Source organism: Euprymna scolopes, chromosome 22 (assembly GCF_053919585.1).
Source record: "Euprymna scolopes isolate OS-2025 chromosome 22, ASM5391958v1, whole genome shotgun sequence".
Taxonomy (NCBI): domain Eukaryota; kingdom Metazoa; phylum Mollusca; class Cephalopoda; order Sepiida; family Sepiolidae; genus Euprymna; species Euprymna scolopes.
Window position 1 is genome coordinate 72,222,095 of NC_136503.1, and position 12,180 is coordinate 72,234,274.

At 35.2% G+C, this 12,180-nt stretch overlaps 1 protein-coding gene across 1 annotated transcript; it reads right to left on the reverse strand.

Annotated features, from left to right (window-relative positions):
* Positions 1–7,537: 7,537 nt before the first annotated feature.
* On the reverse strand, positions 7,538–7,906 carry LOC145243723 (uncharacterized). The gene has a single exon (XM_080106775.1). The coding sequence runs from the start codon at positions 7,904–7,906 to the stop codon at positions 7,538–7,540; it is 369 nt and encodes a 122-aa protein (XP_079962901.1).
* Between the last annotated feature and the right edge of the window lie 4,274 nt (positions 7,907–12,180).

Below are 12,180 nucleotides of genomic sequence, written 5' to 3' on the forward strand. Positions count from 1 at the left end.
ATTTTACGGTTAATTATGTGTCCCATGGCTCTCATTACCATTCTCGGTTATTATCCCTTTCAATTTTCCTGATCCGGCCCCACAGCCAGACCTTCGTCAGCCATCTTCCTCATAATCAATGCCCTTGCATTTAAATCACACAAGCGCCTTCGTCTTCTATTTCCTAGATCTTCGTTGCCTGGCTATTCTTACAGAAGTTTCGTATGGACGCGTCCTTGTCTATTACACCAGGGATAAGTATCAGATCAGGTTGTCTGAAGATATAGGCTTCTCTAATTGCATGCAATAAACATCCATGTATTATTTTTAATGATTCCTTCTTTTGCAAAACTAAATCATGTTCTGCAATGGTAAATGTGTAACGTTACACACGTGTTAACATGTAGATACTCGGGACCCTACACGTTGTAGACTCCGTTGCAGAGAATATAATAAAAAAGAAATAAAACCTCAAGGCAATTGGACATTAGCGTAGTAATCGTTAGTTGTAGACATTTGGTAAATTGGATTACTTAAAGTAAATACCTCATCAAGAACTTATATATGTTGGACGTAAAGAGGAAGGGAAACGAATGAGAGTTCTACAAAGGTACAGTTTTACGTACGTTTAGGTTTAGGCACAGATACAATGTATGGGGGAAAATATTGATAGTTGTTTCAGCTAGATAAGCGCTTTTCATGAAAGTTTGGCAACAATAGTTTGGGGGACAATAGATTTGAGCTCAAAGGCGTACTTGCCATATATATAACGATAGGTCAGAGACAGGCTCGCGATGTCTCTTCTGTGAAAAAGAGCTTGCAAGAAAGACAAAAGGGCATCCCATACAAGGCTATGAATTTTAGTTTGAGCTCTGTCAAGACGGGAAAAGCGATTCAAGCACCTTTTGCCCAGATATGGCAACAGTAGTCCATTTGGGAACGTCATTGGTTCTTATACAGGAAGAGAATTGCATTGTCAGTGAGATATCTACTGGAGCGGTAGAATGATCCCACCATTTTTTCCAGCGAACTTGACAACGGATTTAATGTACGTGATCCCTGTCACATCTGTAGTAAAGATGAAACTCAGAGGCTTATAAAACATGTAGCTTTCCAAAGACGGGAGTCATTCATTTCAATTAATTCCAGATGGAGGTCAAAGCGTTGAGGATTTAAAGATAGAAGCTTAGTTTAAGATGCATTAAAATTAGCCAGTCGCCTCTTTCCCCATTACACGACATGCTCAAGATCATATGGGGGAGAATTAAAAGAACTTGATCATTTCCGGTCTTTAAAGTGTTACCATAGACGATAGTGTAGTCAGCATTAATGCCTACAAATGCTCTAACGGTGCCATTTGGGAGATCATTGATGTAGAATTGGGATAGAGTAGGGCGCAGGATAGACTCTTGAGAGACTCAACATTAGTATTGTGAGCTTCTTATTTCTGCCCATCAACTACCACTTTTATAAACCTATCAGAGAGAAACGATTTGATAATTGAGAAGAAATTTCCAGCTACGGTATAGCTGGAGATATTGTGGAGGAAAACTTTATGCCATACCCTATAAAATGCCTTTGATATGTCAAGAGCAATTACTCTAGAAAGAAATACTCTGTCGAGAGATTACATAATCTATTATGATATAACTGTTAGAACATCTGCAGTAGATCTAGCAGAATGGAAACCATATTGCATGTCACTGAGGGTTTTTTTTTGCTGAAGTAGTTAACTATATTTTTATTTAACACAGATTCCAGCAACTAACTCATGGCGTACAGGAAACATCTGCCTGTTCTGAAAGGAAGATGAGTGATTACTGGAATATGTAAATACAGGGCATACTGATAAGGTTGTTCAGGGTATTGGAAAGTAATTCTTTTAAGACAACGCATAAAATTTGTAAGTATGCTAAATAGCTAGTTCTGTTTGAAGCTATTTCAGCACTATGATTGGAATGCCGCCATGGCCAGTCGCTTTAATGGAATCAAGGTCTTTGGTTAGATTAACAACATAACACTCAGATATCTGTTTGTTGTGTGTTTTCAGACACAGGAGAAAATACGGGGGCGGTGGATTGACAAAACTGACCACAGAGGTTTGAATTAGCCGCAACTTTTGTGACAAAGAGTTTGGCTTTGATCGATGCTTAGGAAATTACCTCGGATTTAATGATGATGGTTGGACCAGAGCACACGCTACGGTTCAGGGCTCTGTTTGTTATTTGCCAAAACTGGTAGAAACCAAGCCTCTGGTCATCTACTTAAAACTTGCCTGAATAAGGATACAAGTCTTTCGCGTTATTCATTACTCATTTACAATAGTTGCTAGCAATACGAAAGGCGCTTTTAGTTTTAATACATCCGTTTACGTTTTGCTCAATGGCAGCAATACGTTCTGGCGGTTAGAGTTTTGCTGAAATTTTTTGGAGGGTATGAAGTGGTCTAAATCTACAATTAACTATTCCATCAGATCTGATACTATAGATGACGGGTTATTTTTAAACATGGAAAGCAGGATAAAATCTGATATAAATATAAACTCAGTCAGCCATAGAGTATCGATACGCTGTATGATGACTCATGACTTCCGTGCACACGCTCTTCTTTTCATAATATTTTCTTTTTCCTTGTCGTGGCATCACATCGAACATCAGTCGGTATTTACGTACAGTAAGCCGCCCTGTTACAAATGCAAAAATAAATACAAAAAATTTCTCCTACAAAGCAAACAAATATAATATGAAAAATATTTAAAAGTGCACACTTCTAGCATCCATTTTTTTTTTAAATGCCAGGATCTGACATTAACTGACAAGAATATCGTTGATTATAGGTAAAACCAAAAACCAAACACCATGAATTAATATGTAAGGATATAAAGAGTTTTTAAATATATCTTGACTAAATGTGGGCAAATTTGGGACTACATAACCGCAAACGATTGGTATGCCGTAAAACATAACGAATAATCAATCTATGTACGCAAAAATACGCACCATCAAATAAAGAATTTTTTTTTAAAAAATGCTTCAGTCTCGAATAATTTCTCGATCACTTATTAAGCGCAGAAAATATCAAATGTAACATCAGAATAGAAATTACATTTTCTTTTAATTTTTTAAGGACGACAATGTTTATATATTTTTTCCTAGATAATGCGGCATGTGTTTACATTAGAGGTCAACATTGTATTAAAGGAACTGTGTTGCTGGAGTTTTTGATATCATAACTGTATCTACAGCAGCGTATATGTATTCACTTTTCTCTTCTTTGATTTCAAAATTCTCACTTGACATCGACCGAATATACAACTGTGCACAGAAATATGTTCCAAAACACCACAACCATTAATTAAATTATAGAATGTCTTATCATATTTTGATAAAGTACGCATTTGAGAATAGCATAATACCATCATTGTCAGTGTGTAGAAAGAAACATGTATAAAAAAATAGAATATAAGCAAGATGGCCCGACTGAATGACGATCAAAGAATGTTTGAAACTCATATTTTTAGTGTCATCGAAATCGGTGAAATCGCCCATTTTTAAATCGAATATATTGATTGTTTACTCTAGTTGAGAAACCATCCCAGTGCACCGGCGGCAAGCATCACATGCCACGCCGCTGTGACTTATATATACATATATATATATATATATATATATATATATATATATATATATATATATATATATATTCTAGCATGGGTGCCCGGCGTTGCCCGGGTGTTTTGAGGTGTATGCTGAGCAAAAAGAAAAAAAAAAGAAAAGGTCATTTTTTTTAAATTTGACCCCTATTATGACCCCTTACAATTAATTGTTTAGGGCTCAAATCAAGTTATTAAGTTAGATCCATGCCCAAGAAATCTATACCTAAAATTTCAAGTGTTTAGACCTTAAATTATAAGAGAAGTTTGGTAGAGATCTTAAAGGTAAAATCGTTGAACGTTCACCCCTTAATCGCAAAATTTCTGCTCGAAAACCGAACACGTAGATTTTCCCAAATCTCAGTACTCTTTATATCAAATTTTGAGTCTGTAGACTTAAAATAGGCAGAGTTATTGCGTACACACACTCAGACACACACACACAGGCACTTTCACTTATATATATATATATGTGTGTATATATATGTATATATATGTGTATATATATGTGTATATATATGTATATATATGTGTATATATATGTATATATATGTATATATGTATATATATGCATATATGCATATATATATGTATATATATGTATATATATGTGTGTATATATATGTATATATATGAGTTATATGTGTGTATATATGTATATATGTGTGTATATATATGTATATATATGTATATATGTATGTATATATATGTATATATGTATATATATGTATATATATGTATATATATATATGTATATTTATATGTATAGACATATTAATATATATATATATATATATATATATATATATATATATATATATATATATATATATACTAGCCAATTTACCCGAGCTTTGCTACGGATATATTTGTATTACACAATACTAATTGGCATTCTTTTAATATTTATGTAATTACAGGTTCGAAACCAAAACTTCTGGGTAAACGACATTTCTTGTACCACTGGTAAAAATGTAAACGAAAGTTCTACATTACGTAGAAAAAAAACTGTACAGGTCCGTTTTAAGTTTGTGTTGCTCCCAAAAATGTAAATTAGAATTTTTGCGGATAAACTATGCTTGGTTGTGTATATAAAAAGTACCCCATTTTTAATAAAGGAAGGACTTTCACATAAAAATATAATAAACAAAAGATACAGCAAATATTGAATTACACTTGTAAATCATATCTAAAAAATAGCCCGGTTCGTAAACTGCAGAAGTACTAAACAGTTAAAACACCCACATTTTTGTACTTCTGCAATTATTTTTCTTTGAGTGACGCTGAGACATAAAGCGACACCCCCTCCCCCCGAAAAAAAACCATAATTACGTCGAAACTCCCCACACAAATATATATTATCAACTAAATCAATTACCCAGACAGGATAACATAAGATCTTTCTCAAAAGAAAATCGAAGAAAAAAAAGTGAAAAAAAAAAAACGCGTAGGAATATATCTGATATAAAAAGCATTACTTTACCTTGTTTCTTTTTCAAAGCATTATGGAGACGATAATAAAATTAAGACAGTCAAGTGAATAGTTGAAAAATGATTTTAAAATCGGCCGTAGGAAATAAATTTTAACCTTTTGGTAAACGTGCTCACACCTTACAATGAATCGACATTTATAGCCGAGACTTTAATTGAGGGCTAACGATTTAAAATATTTCGTCGAAAAATAAAATCATCCTTAGCCTAATTATTTATTTTTTTTAATCAATATTTGTAACTTTTACATTTATAGAAAATAAATAATTAAAACAAATCATTTCATCACCATATCTCTCGATTTGGTTAAAAACTATATCCGTTCATAACCGGATGTGAAATATCAGTGAAAATTACTTAAAATGTGCCAGTTTAGCAAATAGTACAAAATAACTTGAATTAAAATAATTTATATAAATTAACTTTAAATAATACTCTTAAATAGAACAATCACATCAATTACATTACTATAATCAGTAATTTTAATTGAGCAAATTATTTAAAAAGATGTTTTTAATATAATATGCAAATTAGATTAGTTCTATTATGTATATTGCCTTCAATATAGTGTATATATATTGATCGTGATGCTATTTATTTATATAGAAAATGTTATAGTAAATAAAATTTATATAGATAACCGTTTTTAGCAGGAAGTTTTGTATATATTAATCAAATTGTGAACAGACAAATAAACCGACAAGATTACGGATTTATATATATATATATAATATATATATATATATATATATATATATATATATATATATATAAGCATTTTACATCGTAAAAGTTTCAAAACAGCTAAGAAAATAATACTTATTTTCGGAAAGTTTTGTTGTATCCTTAACTTTCAAAGCCATGCACAGATAACGGATTAACTCCTACGTATTTTATCAGCATCTAGCTACAAGAGCTCATTTAGTGTCATTGTTTCGCTCTTTAAATATACAAAATATTGTGAAATTAACATGGAAAAAGTATTTTATTAAAACGCTTTATCACAGTAGTACAATACTACATTGCTACTCTGAGCTCGGAGGTTTCGTTGGATTATGAAATTCAAAAGCTGGTCCCAGCAGCATCAGAGGAATGACGACGTAATATTTTAGCAGCTCTTGCAAGAAAGTGTCGACGTTCCCCTATATACAGCGCCCATTTTCCTAAATCGTTGTCTATATGGTATTGACCAGGCTCAATGTTGCTTAACTTCAGTAATCCAACTAGAACCATTGTATCCAGGTGATTATACGGTATTCAATACATACTGTTTATTGAACATTGATAAGCGATCAAAGTCACGAAATGGGAAATTATATAGAGAGCATTAGAGAGTTAGACACGTAGTGAATTAGAGAGTAACCGGGAAAATTGGTGGTAGTGCGAAGGTTAGACCGAGAGATTTAGAGACGAGTTAAAATAGAGAGAGGTAAGTAGAGACTGACAGATTCAGAAAGAGATTATTACAGGAAAAGAGATGAGAAATAAATGCATATAATAATAAAGAGATAAAGATGGGGAAGGTTTGAGAACGTGAAGGTAAGTGATTATGAAGTAGACAGGGTTTGATTAATAGATTGAAAACAGTTTAAGAACAAAGATATAGGGATAGCTAGATCAGTAACACGAGTGGGAGATGTGTTAAAGGGCGGAAGAGAGTGTAAAAAAACCGAGGATCGGGTAGCACATGCATTATATATATTGTCGGGATTATTTCACCAACAAGAAGAGGGGGTAAGAAAAGGCAGTAAGGGCTTGCAACGAAATGGTGACGTTGCTTACAAGCAGTCTTTTCCGTCCTTGACAATTAACAGGTAACGTTTTCCGAACAACAGTAACGAGGTAATCAGTCTAAGAGACGCCAACCGACTAGCAAGCTAGGTAACTAGCTTCTTAACTAATCAATAACCCGTAGTGAGACAACTCCTTTTATACATACTAACTCTCAGTGGCGAGAATTCCAACGTGATTTCCAACGAGATTAGAATGTCTATTTTACTTAGTAGGAAATGGACAACCAGTTTCTTACTAACGGCAAAACAGCAGATCAGTGTCTTTTCCTCCTTACGATCCAACCTCGGTAAATCAAATCAATTTCAATTCTTACATACATTCCCACAAAAAAGAAAAAAATATTTCTGATTAAGGGGAATAAAACAGTTAGTTTAGACCCTTGATTGACTGGGTCTGCCCCTTGTTAAATCTCAAGGATTGCAGTTATTACATCACCACTGTTCATTTTCTGGTGGTGCTTCTATTAGGCCAACACAATCGAAACGAAACCAATCATCGCATGTATCACATGCTATCATTTGTTTAGTATCTTCTGGTCTGTTCCAGGCTGGACATATCTAAACTACCCTGCTCTCTCTCTCTCCTTTGTGGGTCTAGGCTCACATCTTGAAAGCTTGATTGTTACATATCTGTTGGGTCGGGTTCTTCTGGCTGTTTAGAGAATTCTAGAGGAAAGAGATGTTTGATGGAGTGCATGTCTATAGCTCCATTCCCTTTCTTCACTTTCACCATTCGTACCAAATTATCACTTCCTCGGATTAGTTCGAGGACTTTACCTAGAGACCAAAAAGGCCTAGTCTTCAGAGGACTTTTAATGAGTACTATATCTCCTTGTTTTATCTTATCTTCAAAAGAAAAGTCGGCTAGATTCAAGCTTCTTTCTCTGAGACTCAATGAGTAGTCTTCATTCCAAAGTTTCCTAAACTTTTTCAGACTGTCTTTCCGAGAACACAGGATTTGAATCAAGTTCCTTCGTGCAAGCGGGTCCATGGTTTCCAGGTCCTGGTCTTCAACCTCATTAATATTCCACGACCAACATTGGCGTTCATGAGAGAGTTTGGAGTTAAAATGTCCAGCTAAAAGTCATCAGAGCTTAATTATGTCAAGGGCGGCTGTTTACTACCCTTTCAATGTCCCACAAAATGGTTAGTAGACCAAAATAATCTACTTTTCCTCTTCCTATAGCTTTATATTTGGCACGATTTTAAGGTCTTGATAGACCTTTCCCAGCTGCCACCGTATCAAGGAGAAAACAGTGGAATAGTACAATGTTTACGGTCGTATGGGGACTCCGTGTATAGTCTTTACAATTTTAGAGGGTACAATTATTTCTTCAATAATACCTTCGTCTTCTTGCTGTTGAAAAACTTGAACGTATTGGTCATACAATCTTTTCCTCTCAAGATCATTGGTTACTTTATCCAGAATCCGTAAAGATGCACTATAATTAGAAGGAACAGATTTCAATTTGTCCTCATACCACTGAAGACGCACATGATATAAACCATCTTTAAATGTGATGGAATCTTTAAACTGTTTTCACCTTCTCTTCATCCAAGGTGGAGAACTTTTCGTCAGTAGGTAATCCAATTGATTCGAGATTAAACATGTTTTCGAACCCTCGCTCAACGTTACTGCCTTTAAACCAATTATTTAGAGAGTCTGGGTAATTTTCCTCCGAGTGAATTACATAGTTGATTCTGGAAGTTTTAAGTGGTGGCGTTCCAGCCAAAACTTCTGCATAATTTACTTTTGTTTCTTTTCGTTTCTTGATCTGGCATTCAAAGAGAAAATACTTAACATTTCCGAAGGACATCAATCCTTTTTGTGTTTCAAAAGCAGCTCCATACATACAAGGAATCACCTTTAGGGATTCTAGGTACTGGATTGCGTCAATCCCTAGCAACCCATCTATAGTCAATAAAGTTTTCTTGTCATAAAAAAGAGCGGCCAGTTTTACGGGAATCAAGGTTCTTGATTAGTTTTGCGACCTCATGCACAGATATTTGTATGTTGCATAGCGTGTTATCTCTTATAGGAGGAAATACGGGGAGTTGATTGCCTTTGTGGCATAGGGTAGAGTAAGCTGCAAAATTCTTGGCAAACAGTCTGGCCTTGTCTGATGCTGACGAGATGACCCCAGGTCCATTGATGATAGTTGGGATAGAACGCACTCTTCTGTTCAAGCTCCTGTTTGCTATTTGCCAAAACTGGTGGGAACCAAGCCGCTTCTCGGCTACTTTGGATTAAACGGACTGAGCATATAGCTCTCTTTTATTTTTTATTACTCTTTTACTGTGATTGCTGGCAGTCCTGAAAGCAACTTTAGTCTCAGTACATCTATTACGTTGGTAGCTATGGAAAAAGTGATTTCTGTGTGCGATGGCAGCAGCACATTCAGGGGAGAACCATGGCTGGCTGTTAGGTTTTTGTTGCAATTTTTTAGATGGTATGAATCGGTCTATACATACCATTAACTATTCGGTTAGGTCTGATACTATAGAGAACACATCCTTTTTAAACATGGAATTCAGAGGCAGGTCAGATATGAATGTACGGAAGCTATCCCAGTCAACTACAGAGTATCAATATACCGTACGGTGGAGAGGTACGTCTGAAGACTTATTACATTTAATTTTTATCTTAACTGCTACAACGAGTGGTTAGAGGATCCCTGAGGAGATAGAATGGAACATGAACATAGATCAGGGGAAGTTGTGAGGAAAACGTCTAGAAGGCTTGCATACTGACCGGTATTATCGGGCAGACGCGTGGGTTCGTGAACAATCTGAGTGAGGTCATAGGCAGTGGCAAAATCATGACAGAACCTCCTCTCGCCATCGGTTTTATTCGAGTGGGTCACACATTCCACATTATGGACATTGAAGTCACCGCAAATGTGATTGTTAGCCGAAGGATGAGCAGCCAGTATGTGGTCAATTTTTTCAAATATGCTCTTAAAGATAGTAACCCCACTGTTGTGGGGGCGATAGAGGGCAAATATAAATGCAGTGGTGTAAGCTAGTGCAACCCGGAAGCACATATAAGGAAAATTAGGGTCTTCTCTGGACATATCTTACCACATGTAAAGCCATCTTTGATGTAGGCACATATTCCATGTCCATGGCGATCTTGGGGGTCCGATTTAGAAGTTAGGTTGGAGTATCCTTTTATTATGAATTCGTCTAGGGAAGTGGTTGCCCTAAACCAGTTTCACTTAGAAAGAATATGCCCGGTTTCGTCTCCTGTTATTGTGTTTCAACCTCTGGAAGGTTGGAACGTAGACCCCTGATGTTGGAGAAGGAGACCTAGTAGTCGTAGGATGAGAGTATATATATATATATATATATATATATATATATATATATATATATATATATATATATTGAAAGAGCACATGTGTGTGTTTTGTACGCTTATATATATATATATATATATATATATATATATATATATATATATATATAAAGAGCACATCTGTGTTTGTGTACGCTTTCAAAAATCTTTCGACACACGCGACGGATCCTCACAAGATCAGTATCGTTTTTAAGTTCGATACTCCGAATGAAAAAGATCGAAAAATTGGCCAAAACATTCATTCATTCACCCTCAACTGTACAGTTTTTACAAGAAAAGGTCGGTTCTTGAGTCGACATTTTCGCAAGTCATCCTCTCGGTTGGATTGACTATGCTTAATTTCAACATTTGTTACCTTCTACTTGCGCCATGGAAGCTATTATTTAACCTTTTTTTTTCTCGTTCGGGTTTCGCGTTCGAGGCTGCTTACCTACTGCCACTTTTTAACACCTCTATACACCCGGACTGCCTACTGTTTTTTGTTCCTTAACACACCACCTACACACCTGGGCAACGCCGAGTACCCCCGCTAATATATTATAAAGTCTGAAGAATAGACGGAACTCCATATATAAGAGAAAAAAAGATAGGAAGAAAAATATCACACAAGCTGAAATAGATTAAGATGAGATTAAATAAAGAAATTTGGATTAAGAAATGGGACAATAGTTAAAGAATAAAAGCGCCAAATAATCAGTTTGGGAATAGTAGTTAGATTGATAAAAGAGAGCGAGAAGAATAATTAGATTATTACAGGAGATTTGTGAAAGTGGACAAAGGGAAGGGTGGAGAGGGAGAGAGAAAGAAAGAGAGATAGAGAGAGAGGGAGAGAGACAGAGGAGTATACATATATTTCCGAACGAAACGAATTAAAGGATCGTACTTTCATGGAAATTGGTGAAAAATAGAATAAAGCAGAATGGGAGGCAAACACAATTGAAAGAATAAATAATTCGAACGAGAGATAACATTTAGTTGGTTGGTTGTTTTTGATTTACGGCATATCAACCCTTTTTAGGTTATTTAATGCCGAATCCAAAGATTTTGAAGAAATTCTTTTTAAAATATATGTTGTTTTCAAGTCGGTTTCTATTGAACCCATAGTTGGGACCCTAACAGGTGCTACCACTCAGGGTTTGAGTGGACCTGGGCGCAATGGAAATTAAAGGGTGGCTCCACACTCCCCACAACCCGCAAGCGGGGGCCTCACCACTGGATATAGTTTATGATCATATCCAGGACCAGGTAATATTTAGAAAGCAACACATATTAAACAAAAAGAAACATAGATGAGAGAGAGAGAGAGAGAGAGGGGGGGAGGAAGAGAGAGAGAGGGGGGTGGAAAAAGAAAATATGTTGTCAATATTAGAAAGGCATTTAATTTACAGAGAAGATACTTGATACGTTATTAAAATGAGCTTTTTGTTTAAAATTATCTGAATTGTTAGAGACTGAAAATGACATTTGTCTTGTTGCTCATTTTTGGCATGTTGCTTTGTTCTTCATAGCTTACACATCGAGACATGTCATAAAATATATAAGGTGGGAGGCTTGCAGTATATTCTCTGTTGAAAGCATCCGTGATTACGATGAAATCTTATTCTTGTATCAGCATTTAGAATATATAAGTCTCTGCAGACACGTAAGTTGTGGTATCATGGCTACATTCGGAAAATATCAAAGCCAAAAGTCTGTATACAAGATATTTAAAATGGGAATTGAAAACATTTACCATTTGGATGATTCTGACCTGATTTTCATTGTGATTGTAATTCTTACAAATATTCGGCAGATGCAACCTCCAATATAATTTTCCTTAGTTTGTTTATAATATATATAATAGGCTTGTCTGAAAACATTGATTAATTATGCTATCCTTATGATATTAGAACAGTTTTCCGAAGTGA